We start from the raw sequence: 15894 nt of genomic DNA, 5'->3' as shown, positions 1-15894 counted from the left end.
GGAGGTGTGTGGATGCAGATGCAGTAAAAGAACACATAAAACGGTCTACACAGATTGGATAAACACTGGTGGGTGAGGGGTGTGTGTGTGTGTGTGTGTGTGTGTGAGTGTGAGAGAGAGAGATAAATTTCAGTCAGTACCAGTCTTCATGGATCATTTCAGGTTATCCTGACGACATGCCACGCTGCTTTAGATGACAGCATCCATATATATATATATATGTGACCACCGCGCTCTGACTTAAGGTGCGGTACCCGTTCAAATCATATCATATAAGTAACGGTAATGGGTCGCACACACCAAGACGCATGCATTTCAGTAATTTATTCTTTCATTTTGGACAGGAGACAAACGTTTCGGCTATCCAGCCTTCATCAGTATCCATATCTGAAACAGCCCTGTCAAAATGGCACCATCAGATTCAACGATTCAGTGATATGTTTTTGTTAAAATAAGTATTTAATAGCTCTATATCATTGAATTGAATGTTTGTCCGGGGGGGTTTCCCTGTCTCCCCAGATCTTTAGTAAACAGAAATGGCATTTTCAATACAATTTTCGATACCATTTTGATCCAATCAGGAGAGAGAACTTGCACAGGATACATATTAAGCAATTGGAATTGCAAGTGGTGACAAAGAAATTAGAAGAGAACATTGGAACTGGAATAGTATTAAATGTAAGCTGATTGGCTGAGAAATTGCAACAGCAGTGAAAATGTATTTTATGTTTAAGAGGTCTTTGTAGATGTGTGCAGTAATGTGGCAGATAAAGTTTATGCTGCTCATGGTGTGAAGGAGGGAGAGAAAGAGCACTCTGCAACCTTCAGAATTTAGGCATTTAGCAGATGCTCTTATCCAGAGAAACATACAAAGTGCAAGATTGGAATAAACAGCATAAACTCTAGTCAGCAAACAACAGGGTAAGCGTCAAATAAATAATAGTGCTACAAATCATTCATATCCGATTCAAAATATTTATCAACATTTAAATTGTACAAATTTAGTAGGAAAAGAACTCAACACATGCATGTTAATAACAAGATTTACAGATACAGAAATTCAAATGCCTACAGCAGCTATCAAAAACACAAAGCAAAGATCGAAATGTTCTGGTGACATTGACATATATGTAAATAAGCTAAATAACTAATCTGAAATAGAAACAAATATTTGTCGAGGCTATCATACAATATTCTCAGACAGGGCTCCAGTGTAAATATGATGAGATTAGCTGTTACATTCACGCATCACAATCTAAGCAAGCAACAATTTGTTTTGGGGAAAACAGCAATAAAACTAACAACATAAAACCAATGAGAACATAAAAATGTTTGAGGCACAAAGTAAAATACTGGAGAACATGGTTAAAATAGAGTACACACTCTATTTGAAAAGATTCCCAGTGCCTTTGGTCACATTGTTTGGCTAAAATGCAAAAAACATCACAGTATATCATCTTCACATGCTACTTTTTGACAGTCTTTTGCAGTGGAGAAAGACTATGTTGACGTTACTAGTATTATTAAATAGGATGATTCAAAAGCATTCAAAAATCTTCTCAATTGTTTTCCATACGGCTATAAGCATTACCCTTGGCCAGACCTGAAAAGAAAATGAACACAGAACAAAATTAAATTGCAAATACAGTACTAGAGAAGAGTGACAGTGTCATTATTGTAATATTATAAGGGGAGGAAGCGTTACAAAAATGTTTGAATGAACTGAAATGGTAATGCATATTAAAAACATGAATACATATTTATCATTCTCCTTTTACAATAACTTATACTATTAAAAACTAGAAATATATATAATATTTATATTTTTACATTTGGCTTATTGATTAAAAAACTGCATGAGCCTATGCAATTGTTCTTTTGAGCATGTTATATTGAGGTCATTGCTGAAAAAATGCATTAGCTTGCCTTTGAGGTTGCTTTAAAATATAACTTTCCATGAGAAAGCAATTTATTTGGAATAAGCCTATTAGCTTTGTTAAAAAGTTACTGAAAAGACAAAACATTAGATTTTAGTTTAATTAATTTATTACAGCATTTACACTTATTGGTGTAAGATACATTTTACCTTTACAAACAAACACTTAACGGCCTGTTGCCTGTCTGCCTGTTTTACACACACACACACACACACACACACACACACACACACACACACACACACACACACACACACACACACACACACACACACACACACACACACACACACACACACACACACACACACACACAGAGTCTTAAGGATGCATATTTAAAAAATCTATATTATGTCCTGCTGGTTGTTTGTATTCTGAATTTCAGATAAGGGAGTTTATATATTGTTTGTACAAAACAAGTTAGAAAAGGGAAATCTTACATTTGATATAGAATGTCCCCTTTCCCTCCAGCAGGGGGCACTATATGTCAATACAGCTTCAAATGACACATTTGCTTTTTTCAGATGAATGAAGAAAAATTCTCTCACCATATTTCTGCCTAATCTCATCATGTCTCGTCTTCATTTCTGTTCTCCTATTTGGACAAACAACAAACACACATTGAACAACAACAACTACTGCAGGGGTTCTTGTGCCATGACACTAGTCATGGGGTGCCGCAGAATACTTGGAATGATAATATTTGGAATGTATCAATATCTCTTCACTTAGACCCTCTGTAGTTTATAAAACAAACAAGCTCACAATGTATTGTGATGCATTGAGAGCTTGTAGATCTGCCATTTTTGGCAAATGTTCCACCCAGAATAGGGATGATGGCGTTCAAGTGGTTAAACGCAAAGTGAAAAGTTATTTTCAATCTGTCCTATAATCGAAACAGAAATTCTCTCAAGTTTTCCTCGTGACATACTGTATCTCAAGGGGAAAGATTGACATATTTCCATACCGTAATATGACATAAACGCTATAAAGCAACAATGTCATTCAGGGGTGCCGTGGATGAAAAAGATATTTACAGGGGTGCTCTGAGACAAAACCGTTTGAGAACCACTGTGCTCTACTGCAGTTGTTCTTCAGGCTGTGACCCCCCAAAATAATCATATTTGAACTGGGGACCCCTCAAAAGAACTGGGAACGCCACCCACTGTGGTGGCGAAAATGCATATAAACACTATGGTATTGATTAATTTAATGTAGCCGACTAGTAGATGATAGTTAACACCTAATTGCCACCTGTTCTTCACTGACCAACTCATTAGAGACTGCTGACTCATGTAAACTCATTTCAAACTGTGTGGGTTATCTATAGAATAGAGTCCATTTAAGCCATGACCATCTCTTGTTACTCCTGAAACTCTGTACACTGCTGAAAGTATAAAATATGTGTGGGACATGTGTATGAGGAGTGTTGGGGGAAGCTCTGGAGGGAGACACTAGTCTCTCTCTGGTGTGATGACATATACAATAAAAGAATAGAGTTCGAATCCTGATGGTTGAGTCCTGCTTCTTCCTGATGTTGTTTACTTACTAATAGTAATATCGAAAGCTGCCATTACACCCCACCCAGACAAGCACTTGGAATTATAGGAGTTGAGGCATTACTGTACATTTAGTTCAACTCGGTTCCACAGACAAATATTATGAAAATAGGCAATCTACAAGCTCTAATGGTCTTAAAACTCTGAAAAGTCCTTAAATTTCCACTTCACTGTCATCTGGGGACACCCACAAAACCATGTGGGGACCCTCCTGGGTGTCCCGACCCACAGGTTGAGAACCCCTGCTCTACTGTATGTTCAACTGAGTCATGAGTGGAGGATGAAAATCTCTGGATACTAACTATAATATACTACACTAGTAGGCTTAGCTATAAGCTATAATAATGAATATCACTATACATGTTACCATTACTACTAGAAATAGAATCTGGCTTGAAAACCTCTTCATCTGGAATGTTTTTAATACAATGATTAATAGCTATTCACCTCTCTTCTTGACGGTACTTCCTTGCCTGGTTTTGTTGTTCCGCCTTGGCATCTTCTCTCTTATCCCTGAAAGTTAAGAACACAGTAGCTGGTTACCTAACATTCTTATATTAAATGCTATAGGGGTTCAGTTTCCGGGAATGTTCAGATAAGCGGCCGCTCTACCACCTGAGCCACTGCCACCCCTAATATTACACATGGCAGAGGTTTGAAATAAATATGAAAAGGACTTAAAGGAGGACATAACTGGGCTTTCAATATGACTAAACCAACCACATAAAAATCACACACTAATCATCACCTTTCTTAATACAATGACTAATGCTTAATACATTTTTTATACATACATACATTATTTTTTAAAGCTTCTCAGGAACTCACAGTATTAGTTTCAGAGCAAATTACCAGTGCAAATTCTGGCAAGCTATAGCGGAGATGTCTGTAACAGCCTTACAGAACAACAGCCCATTGTGTTTTGTGTTCTTTTTCGGATCCCGAACTAGATTTCATTGCAAACCATTTGTGACTCATTCTCATGTTCTCAGACACGAATTGGTGTGATTAAAGCACTGTAACCTGACAGTGGCAGCAACATGTGTCATTTTCTTTTGGCATTTCTTATGAATGGCAAGTTAAAGGTCCACTTCAACCCTTTTGCAACCAGAGTTTATTTTAATGATATTTAGGACATAAGAAACACTTTCCTGGGGGTTTTATGTGTGTAATATGGTTTATTGTATATTTTAGCCATGCCGCCATGTACTACAAAGTCACACCTCCATGCAGCCTCTCCCCTCTCCACAAGGAGGGGAAGTGCACTAAAGCATTATCAGTAATCCAGTCAAACTGTAGTCAAACACACAGATGTCATTATTTTTCTGGCCATAGGGTGCACATTTCCAATTGTGCTACTGTTATCTACTACAGATACTATTAACATTGAGTTTCCAGCAGGGAAATGTCCCTTTAAGGACTAACAGAATACAGTATGATCTAATATATTGATGTAAAATGGCTCACCCTGCAGTCCTCTCACTCTTGCGGCAGCAACAGCAGCAGCAGCAAACACAGATGGCTATGACGATGACCCCAGCAAGCACTGACACGGATATGATCAAGGCCTGGAAGTTCACTGGAAAACACAGACATATTGCTAATGTAAGTGACAAAAAAAAAGAGCGAGGAAAAACATCCATGAAAAAAAAATCTAATATACAGATATTTGTATTTATTTATTTACATATAATTACAATATTTTATGTTAATTAGTTGGCCCCATTCAGGATGTCCTATACGAATTTAAAGGGTTAAGCTGAGTTTAGTTTTCTCCTGAAATTTAGCTAGGGCATCAATATTATGTTATTGGTGCCCAGTTGAAACGTTTGTATCAACATGTGGGTTTTATGGTTGTGTTATTGTGTAGATGGAGGACTAAAAGCTTTGAGGATAGGAGTCTTACGCCAGCACAGCCCCCATCGTGCTTCAGGTAATGGACACAGATTGTGAGAGGGCAGGATGGTCCTCACAGGGTAATCAATGCATTGCTCAGTTGTTTTGCACCACAGACACTGTAAGACACAAGGCAACTTGTTACTATACTGAGAATAATCCACAACAATCATGAACCATTGAGATAGGCCGCTACATTAGAGAAAGTTATAGAAACTCACTGTCAGAATCTGCAAGCATTCATCACAACTTGTGTTGGATCTCGAAGCACAAGCTGAAACAAATCACATCGGTCACCAAACCAATAATATCAATGTAAAGCCACTGCATTCCAGGCTGGTTATAAACAGTCAATGATTCCAGGGCCGGTAAGCCATCATGCCCCATTCTCTGTTAAACCTCTGTTTATTGGAAATGAAAACAAAGATTGTAGTCAGCACAGTGACTTATGATCTTCTTATAACACACATGACATGCAGCTGATTGTGCTTGTGGTAGCTGTAGTACAGTAGCTTCAACTGAATTCAACCAACTTCAAATCAAAGGACGTTGCTGCACTGGTAAAAAGCAATTTCAGTCAGAGAATGGATCAATTTGTTTACTTTTAGAGGCGGAAAACAATCCCAGGCCAGCAGGCAGCAGCTGAAATCGACTTATTAAAGTAGCCTACGTTTTTGCATTGATTCTATCTATGTATGTCAAGTGTAAATGCATTATGCCAATCAATCAGAAGACAAATCTTCAATCTTTTTAAAGATCCGATCCTGACCTAATGACCCTGATTGACAGACAGACAACAAAACTAAAGCAAATAGCACGTTAGCTATAAAAAGAAGGAAAACTTACATGGAGATGGAGGAGTCGATGTTTGGGCGTTAGCGAATGTGAGAGCCGAGACGAAAGAGATACATATCAAATTCAAAACGGTACATAATCGGAACATTTTGTGATTTGCGGAATTGGACGCTTCGTTCGATGATAAAAACTTCACGCTTAACTAAAGTTCCAGCTCAAGTTGCGAGATCTCTCAGCTTCCGAATAGGGGTGGTACTGGACTGGTTATCAATGGCGTGACGTCACGTGCTCCTGGCTCCCACAACAGCAAAGTGAGTTTTAAAACCCAAATTCCCAAAGCACAAAACAACCATTAATGTTCATGTTTGGCCAAACTGATACAATAATAAATTAAGAACCAGCACTTCGCATAGATCATCAGTGATTCTCAATTTTTATTTAATTTCAAGGACTCCTCCTTGTGAGTTGGGAACCCAATCTAGAACATTTTTGAACAGATTTGGTCCAGAATTCCTTACATGGAGGCTTATCAATCATTTTACAGGGGACCCCCTCAAGGACCCCTGGCAGTTTCCAGAGTCCAAGTTGAGAACCTTCTATAAATAACAAGAAATTACACAAAAACGGCTAGTGAAATACAATAATTTATTAAAGCATCTTTAAATTCAGTTATAAAACATCATTTTCTGATTTATTTCTTCAAAACAAGCATAACAACAAGTACAGTCATTGTATGGCAAGATAAGTTTCTGGTGTGGCCGCCGGCAGCTGACCAGATCCTATGTAATTGAGATTGGAGAGCAATGGAAGACTGAGACAATGGTGTGAGGTAATGATGACTATATAGCCTAAATGAATCACACTATTATCAAGGACTAGCATAGGCAAAATCCTTTCTTTTGTCCACAGTGGCCTGGGTGTCCTTTAAGTCAGTGGTTCTCAAACATTTTAATTTCAAGGACCTCCACGTTTATATTTATTTAGCAGATTTACAAACTCACAGCGTGTCACATAGCGGCACGTTCTGAGCTTGTAGATTTGCTATATTTTAATAGCTGAAGTATGAAATAGTGGTTAAACCGATTGTGGTGAGATGCTGTATTAACACTTTTTCCTGGTGACCACCTGGTGGACCCCTGGGGGCACGAGGCAGTCCCTGGACCCCACTTTGAGAACCACTGCTTTAAGTGAACTATCCCCACCAGCTCAAACATAATGAAAAGAGTAATACAGTTGCGTATTATAGACAATGTGACAGTTCTCTGATCAGTTTTACATCAACAAAAGCTTTCAGAAAAAGAACAAAAGGGACACATTTGCAACAACTCAAAAATGTGTTCATCTCAGGATCTAATGGATTCTGTGTCCCTGATTGTACAGATAATACGACAACATACATTAAATGGAACTGCGTAAAAAAAGAGAGAATCTGTTCACTCTGAGTTTGACCTGTATTATATCATCTCAGCCTCTGTCACCCATTCCACTAATAATTCACAAAATAAATACCCCTCCCACGCATGCCCTTTGACATCATCCAAGACACGAAACTTCCTTCAGACAAAGAAGCACCAAGCAATATGCCGCTTGTTTCTCATAAACAGATCACACAGCAATGGCATGTCAAGAACAAACATCCAACTCTGTACACAAATAATAGACAATTCAAACAGTTCAATACTGAGTACTAGTTCTATAATCCTGATTTACAGGTAGAAGCACGATAGTTCAACTGTTGTAGTAAATGGCACCTTTAGTAAAAAAAACGCTCTAATACAGTGGTTACGCAGGTTACATTTCTTTGCTTGCTGACATAAGTCAAAGACTTACAAAGGCATGTGTTGTTTTACTCTGAATGGGGCTGTGCTGGGTAGGCACATGTGTACATGGAAGCCCACATTTCATCTTCCATTTCTGAAAGGCCATATCTGAATGATTAAATAACAGACAAACAGTGAAGCAGTGAATTATTATATAAGGCAAGACAAGGAGATCATCTCCCTGGTATGATGATGACAGTCATATTGCCCGATAACCTGAGGGAATCTCCATAGAGGAGAACATTCCAAAAGCAAATCCTTATTCTGTGGAAATACCACTCGAATAAGAATGCTCAACATTGTTCAGATAATAGAATATTCGAATAGAATATTTGCCACCATGACAACCTATCTTCTGAACAACCTTTTCGGGACGGGTGCTTAAAAGCAAAACAAAACAGTTGGAAAATCAAAACTCTTGTACATTTTGATAGATGTCTGATGCCCAAAATACATTTGAAGCAACATGTGCGAACTGACCAGTGTAAATATTGCGAACAAATAGCATGGTTATTCAGTCAGGAGACAGCAGGGAAGAAAAGCAATATTCAGTCAAGGCTTTTAAAGCTTTTAAATGTGCAGATGCTCAAATGTTCAGAATATTGGCATAAACACAGAGGGATATCCCCCTTTTTGTGTGTCGATACAAATGACATGTCGTTCTGATCAATTTGACTAGTTTTCTACATAGCCAATGAACAGCACGGAGACACTGTCTGTGGAGGTGATGTGGTCCTCTTGCCTTCATGTGATCCTTTTGGTTCAGATGTGATTAAGAACCCAGTGGGCCATGATGTCCAGTCCATCACCTGATCCAGTTGCTTCCATAGCTAGACACAGATCTCACACTGCACCGTTTCTTCACAATCATGTTTATGTAGGCTTTCATGATCTTGGTGATTTCGCCAACCTACAAATGAAATGAATTAGATGTTTTTAAATACATTATTTATTGTGCTTTTCTGGATATAATATTCTGTATAACCAGTTCATACCCGCATTACCCGGGAGAAATGGAGACAAACGCATTGCGCTACTCTTACAGATTGTTTCTAAACATTAATATATTAATTAATATTACAACTACAGCCGCTAGTTTCAATATTTCAATATTTATTTTCAAAATGTGCACTTTCTAAAGGCCGTTAGAATAGAGACCCCAACAGGCTGTCACCGTCACTGATAACGTCGTCCCATTGGCTACTGTAAAGTGCAGATCAATATCAATGATATGTCCTGCCCTAGCTGACTGTTTCCAGAGGTGTCACATGATCTGTAGAATCAAATATGAGGATTTCTGATCATGCTATGGGGTTTTTAAAGCTTTAAAAAGCCACAAAGCATTTAAAAATCCTACAGTTCTCCTGTATGTACTGGTTTGATTCATTTCCACACTGGTAAAATCAGGATTTACCTGTGGTGTCTTTACCTGTGGTGTTTCAAAGAACATCTCTCTCTCATCTACAGTGATCTTATAGGTGCAGGACTGTGGCGCGCCAAAGAAGATGATGTGCTCATAAGGGAACATCTCCAGAGGTTTGGGATCTCCTCTCTTGTAGACCGACACATTCTCAGCACACACACTCAGCCACAGGTCATGGGGGAAGCCTCCTTCTTTGCACTACAAAGAGACACAGACTCTGATCAGGCTCATTGTACCACACGCACTAATAGGGCTTCAGCACAGAAATGGCACATTCCGAGTCACAATCGAAATATTCTTTAGATTTACCTCTACATCAAAGAGCGTGGATCCATAGCCTGGCCACTCTTTGATGACGGTCATGTACTTTAACATGGCCTGGTGCTGGTCTAAGCCTTGGAGGCGAGACCACTTCTCCAAGATGCTGGCCCTGGTGGCGGAGGTCTCCTCCTTGATCCACATCTCCAACATCTGCTCCTCCTCCATGCGTTGCTTCTTCATGGAGCCGGTCTTCAGGCCCCGACGCAGGGTCCCGTCCAGGAAGCTGGTCCTCCGACGCTCCAGCGTGTGGCCTTGTTGTCCTGAGGGTCCGCCCACCTTGGTGAACTGAAGGATTCGGTTGCGCAGGCGGCCCGTGGGGTACACGTTGTCCAGACTCCAGCTGACCCGTGCCTTGTCGCCGTGCAGGAATTGCAGGCGCAGAGCAGCAAGGTGCTGTAGGGTCTCCTCAGGGGCGGGGAAGTGGCCGCTTGTTAACATCTCATGGGCCTGGAGGGTCAGTAGAGGAGTTACATAAAATAATAATAATAACTAGAAAAAGTGCCCTTCTGGGCACAGGTCTCCACCAGGAGGATAGGACTGTGTGAGATGTTTGGCAAAATGTTTAGGATTAATATAAACATGTTTTTTAAGCATTTTGTTCCAAAAATGTGTTTTGCAAAAATCAACCTGTTGGTGGCGCTATAACAGGCCAATGTGAAAAGGGTGGGATATATTCCTCAGCCTAGTAAGAAAATGTGTGAAAGATTTCACGTAAATTGCATGCTGCGTTCATGATTTGAGGCTTTTGTTCAAAACGGGGCAATCTTGCAAACTGTGAAAGCCAATTATAGCCAATTAGGATGGAATATGAAATATCGGACAGATCCGACTTGAGCACATGACCATAGAGATACTGTGTAACGATTTGTGAGATTTTTGGACAGAATCTGGAGGAGTAATATCAAAAAATTTGTTTTACAAAAGTCGGCCTCCTGGTGGCGCTATAAAAGGCAGATGCGGAAAATGCAGGTCAAAGGTTTGTCCTTGGCCTCTAGGGAGTGTGCATGCAACGTATCACGCAGATCGGTGCAGTTTTAGGTAAACAATGTGAAAAGCTGCCTCATGGTGGCGCTATAACAGGCCGTTCTGGAAAATGTGGGGCAGAGGTTCATCGTTGGCATCCAGGGAGTGTGTGTGCAAAGTTTGGCATTGATCGGGCCAACGGTGCCGGAGATTAGCTGATAACGGACGGACAGAAGGACGGACGGAAGGACACACACACACACGGACGGAGTGCAAAACATACTCTCTCCCCATGCCTTCGGCCTGGTGGAGACAATAATTTGAATGCTTAGTATCTACATACAGCATGTTGTGTTTCAACCTGGGTAAGAGAAATTGCGGTAAAGGACACTCACCTGCTCAAACATGAACGCAAACTCCACCCCTTCCTTGGGCATGCTCTCCACATCTAGGAAGCAGTAGAGTTTGAAGTAGAGTTTCCATTGGCCCTCATCCTCCACTTCCTCACTGCCAGCCATCCTAGTGGGGCAATACAGGGTAACAAATTGGTCAGCTGCGCATTATTTGTTTTGAGTGATGTGCTTTTATTCTCCCTTTGTTGGTAGCTGATCTTCAAAATAGCAAGGTGTGATTGTGCAGTGATACAGCCAAATAAGGTATAGAGTGAAATGGTTCCAAAAGGCCCTGGGGTGCTATTTCATTTTGACAGCAGCACAGTTCTGACATGCAAAATGAGTTCACTCATATATATTTTTTGTGTAAAATATATTGATCCTCCCCACTGATGAAATTTGATTAGATTGGATATAAGTTAGTTTTCTCTTGCAAATTAAAATGTATGAGAGGCCTGCTAAACAAAGAATTACCAAAATCTTCTCCAAGTCAATTATGTATTTTGTTCTGGCAGTAGTGGATATACAGTAGCCCCCTAAAAAGCTAAAACTGTGATGACCATCTGGTGTGTAGGGGGTAGTGTTTTTGTGCATTTTTGGTATGCTTTCCCAGAATAGTGACATGAGACCTTGCTTTTAAATAAACAGCACCTTGAAGCTGTAAGCCCTTGTGATGGTCATGCTGTGTTCACAGAACTTCGCACCAGCAGAAACAAACCAACAGGCTGCAAGTCATTATCAATGCAAGCTAGCGACATGAAGCTACAAAGTGCTGCTCGATACTCGCTGTGTGGCACGCTACAAGTCAAAGTTGAGCTGTTCCTCACACCTACGTCCAGTGGTGTCAAGCTCGTAGAACGCAGTACTACACCGTGGTATCGAAACGTGGAACGGTGCACGTGCGTGCATGCTAGAACACGTCCCCCTAGATTCAAGAGAAGATGGCGACACACCTAATCTCGGTTCACCAGACTTTCCAAGACACGCCAAGTACCCAGTGATCTATTTACTGGCGGTGGGCGGGCCTCCTATTTTCACGCCGTGTCAAGTACCATGCCCAAATCAAATGGAGCTACTGCTTTGCATAACAAAAGGTTTAACTGTTTACCTGAACGCACGTTCTCATACACGGTAAGCAGCACAGCATTATGGCTCCAGTAGGCTACTGCTTCTGTGGTGTTCTGTTTTTAGTTTCGCAACTGCAGGCAGCGCAGTAAAGAAGTTTGTCTGATTATTTGATGTCTACTTTTGTGTTTGTGTGTCTAAAACTCTAATACACAAAACTTGTGCGCAAGCAGAGCGCGCAAGTACTGCTGACTTCTACAAACTTACTGTAGCATCTCTTTACCTGAGACATGCTTTAGACATGCTAATGACCATATACCAACTTTGAAACGTACCCTAGCTACATCACCATCAACTACCAATAATGCCATTCTAATCCCGACATACGCTTACATACCCTCCTATCGGGGTTTTTTATGTTTATGTCAGAGGTCTGCCTGTCTGCCCACCCGGCCGGCCCTCCCATTTCTCAATTTTAATAGGACAAAAGGAAGTTAATGTACCCCATGAGGTCAACACAGTATGTATCACATACCTCTCAAATTTGGCCAGAACATCAGCCACGATAACCCTGCTCTCAACAGCTCTGTCGATTGTGTTATGTTCAAACAGTGCAAACATGTTCCTGCTGTCCTCCATGGCCAGGCCTCGAATGAGCTTCTCCACCACCTGGACAAAGTGCAGAAGGCTGTCAATCACCACAACATTTTCACCTCATAGGATTTACCGTTCATGTGCAGAAACAAAATGTCTGGTGGTATTTTAGGTGCACGACAAAGTAGGTTATTATTAGTTAACAAAAAACTAACGAAAAAACTAAAACTAAAATTAAAAAAAACATTTTCGTTAACTGAACTAAAAACTAGAAAAGGAAAAGAAAAGTAATTTATAAACTTAATCTGTAACTGAATATTCTTTTTTTAAATGCTATCTTTTGTTGATTTTTTATTACACAATACTACTCTAATATTACTCTGGCCCTTTTCAATAACAAACCTGACTTATTTGTCAGGTGCAGGATTAAAAAGGGCAGAAAAAACTAAAACTAAGCGTCACAAAAACTAATAAAAACTAGCAAAACCGCTCTAAAACGAACTAAAACTAAACTATAATGACCTTTATAACTATTATAACCTTGCGCCAAACTGAGAAATACAGAACCCCAACCAGAAACACTTATACAATCTTGTAGAAGTGCACCATTATCAATATTTTGGCAATGACTATATAGCCTGCCTACCTCTCCTGCAGTGGTGTGTGAGTTGATGGAGATCTTGCATGAGCCTCCTCCATGGCAGTAGACTGTTGTGGTCATTTCCTGTCTGGTAAGCAGTGCCACAATTTCCTCCTGACAGGGAACATACTCCCTGGTCTTGGTCTTCTTCAGAGACTCACCAATGAAGTGGGCGAACATCTCGATCTCTGTGCCAGGGTACAGCTCCTTAATCCTTTGGAAACATCCATTGGTAAAAAGAGTTTACCAACGACGCTCCACATAAACAAACTGTTATGTGGATAGCAAACATGCATCAAGAGTCCACAGGTATTTTATCTTGGAATGGAAAAGGTGAATTGCGGAAGTATAGATTAAGTTCTGATTGTAACAATAAGGCAATGAGAGTGTTAAATACCTTTTGAGGTGAAATTTGAGGTAGCGCAAAATGCCTCTGCTGGGTAGGAAGGTGCAGCTCATGCAGGTGAGGAGGTGCCAGTGGGAACGGTTAGACGGACTGTTGGGCTGAGGGACGTGATTGCTCTGTTTGATCAGCTGACAGTAGACCTCGTCTCTCAGTGGCTTCAGGTCTTGGCAGGTCTGCAGGATACCCTGGATTATTGGCACCGGGTCTGACACTGCCTCCATCTCCTGCAGCGAGTTGAAGATCTTCACAGCCTCATCCTGCAGGCTGGCATAGCCCTTCTCCTTTTGCACTGACAGAGTAAAGAGAACGAGATGTGGTCAGAGGAAGAGAGAGAGGCAGTAGAACCAACAAAGACAATTTTGCATTTGAAGTCTTTTTGCCAGCTAACGAGATAAGGTGCCTCAGTCGGTACCTCTATTTTGTCCGATCCTGTAATAAAAACAACAGCAATAGCTTGGGTATAGTATTGTAGCTGCAAAGCCAAGACACTCACAGTGGACACTGACATCTCCGTATGGCAGAGGTAGTAGAGGCGAGTGCAAAGGATGCTGGGTGTATCTCAGGATGGGGTTCCTCCAGTATGTCTGCTCCACAGCCTCCACATTCAGACTGCTCTCCTGGACAGACGGAACACCACATTAAACCCAGAGTAAAGACATGCATCTACGACTGGAGCATTTTGTTTAAACACGTACTGTAGGTAACATCGATTAAAGTGTGACACAGATATACATTCAAAGACAGATATCACTGCAGCAACTTCAGAAACCAGCTGAGTGTGAAGAAAACATGCTGAGAAAATAAACAAAGATTATAAAAGAATAGCACCCCATAGCAACTCTCAAGTACCTCACTTTACTACTGTGTGTGTCCCTGGTAAAGGCTTGCATGGCAGAGAAATGAATTTGTGTTATTCTGAAGTCAATATTAATGTCATATATATATATATTTATTCTTTTTCTTTTTTAATAAATATACATTATTAAATATATGTAATGTATGCTGAAAATATTTGTTAAATCAATGCCCACAGTGGCACAATCTTATTATTACCACAGTACAATATATAAATATAAATATTAGAATAAAGCATAAAATCCGAACAGGCAGAAGATTAACTGTCTCCTCAATATTATGGCTACAGTACTAAACTCAGTCCAAAATAAATAATAAACAATAAACATGATACAGTCACAGTGAAGAATGTGCTTGCAAAGTAATTTCTCTTATACCTTGATGTCCCTGATGAGTTGCTGGGTGGGAGTTTCGATGGGAACCTTGCTGTCAATAGCCCCTTGTATGGCAGATGCCCACCTCATGGCTTCATTTAACATTTTGGTGTAGAGACGATATGAGTGTTTACGCCCATGGATTATTATATTCCAGTAACCTAGGTGCACAATACAAAAAGTAAACAACAGTACACTTCAAAATAGATAGTTTTATCCGCTATTGTAGCAATGATGTTGTGCAAAAGTAGCTGATCCACAAAAAGAAAACATTCGCCCATAATAGGGATGCCAGGTTGAAAGTTGTTAAAGAAAAGCAACATTTTCGTTCACTTCAGAAGTAATCTTTGGGTATCTAACATACACATCCGTGAAATTCATCCATGCAATAGTCCTACAGTTTCCCTCAACAGATATTATACAAACCATGTTCAACTCAAACACTCAAGGATGTTCACAAACAAGAATAATTCAAGAGCTCAAGGTAGGATGAGACATTGATGTTTGAACTGACCAGTGTCCTTGAAGATCTTTTCATCTGGCTGAACCACAGAGCAGAGGCTGTTGAGGACCAGGGTTCCTAGCTTACAGGAACTGCGCTCTGACGACTTATAATAGTCTAGCGAATTAGTGGTTAGGACAAACCACCGCTTCTTCAACTTCAGAGACGTGATCTTGGCTCCTGACTTGATCTCTTTATGTAGCCAGCCTAAGAAAGGTGGAGAACAAATAACCACCCAGACATATTACAAAAACATATGTAATCTTAGAAGATGTTTTCCATATCTCAAACAAAACAAACATTACTAACTACTTATTCCCATGTCTACACAGTAAGATCCAGGCCGTTAATT

At 40.2% G+C, this 15894-nt stretch overlaps 2 protein-coding genes across 5 annotated transcripts in view; both read right to left on the bottom strand.

The window, feature by feature from the left end:
- Positions 1-961: 961 nt before the first annotated feature.
- pttg1ipb (PTTG1 interacting protein b) lies at positions 962-6484 on the bottom strand. Its single transcript, XM_079518039.1, has 7 exons — positions 6239-6484; positions 5614-5666; positions 5403-5511; positions 4964-5075; positions 3944-4009; positions 2486-2532; positions 962-1603 (listed from the first exon to the last, which is right to left on the bottom strand). Exons 1-7 carry the CDS (start codon positions 6333-6335, stop codon positions 1560-1562), a joined length of 528 nt encoding a protein of 175 aa, XP_079374165.1. The 5' UTR covers positions 6336-6484; the 3' UTR covers positions 962-1559.
- Positions 6485-6818: 334 nt separating this feature from the next.
- Positions 6819-15894, bottom strand: part of myo10l3 (myosin X, like 3) — a 91109-nt gene continuing 82033 nt past the window's right edge. For 2 of the 4 annotated variants that reach the window (XM_079518279.1, XM_079518280.1), the window contains exons 32-41: positions 15555-15749; positions 15044-15201; positions 14305-14428; positions 13803-14100; positions 13412-13619; positions 12707-12840; positions 11110-11233; positions 9740-10198; positions 9422-9628; positions 6819-8917 (exon numbers count right to left, since the gene is read on the bottom strand). In XM_079518279.1, coding sequence (XP_079374405.1) covers positions 8813-8917; positions 9422-9628; positions 9740-10198; positions 11110-11233; positions 12707-12840; positions 13412-13619; positions 13803-14100; positions 14305-14428; positions 15044-15201; positions 15555-15749 — 2012 coding nt within the window. In that variant the 3' untranslated portion in view covers positions 6819-8812. The remainder of the gene's footprint in view (positions 8918-9421; positions 9629-9739; positions 10199-11109; positions 11234-12706; positions 12841-13411; positions 13620-13802; positions 14101-14304; positions 14429-15043; positions 15202-15554; positions 15750-15894) is intronic. The other 2 variants (XM_079518281.1, XM_079518282.1) reach the window with 1 other exon arrangement.

Source organism: Electrona antarctica (assembly GCF_951216825.1).
Source record: "Electrona antarctica genome assembly, chromosome: 13".
Lineage (NCBI taxonomy): Eukaryota > Metazoa > Chordata > Actinopteri > Myctophiformes > Myctophidae > Electrona > Electrona antarctica.
Note: the sequence above shows the minus strand (reverse complement) of the source record. Positions and strands in the feature narration are given on the sequence as shown.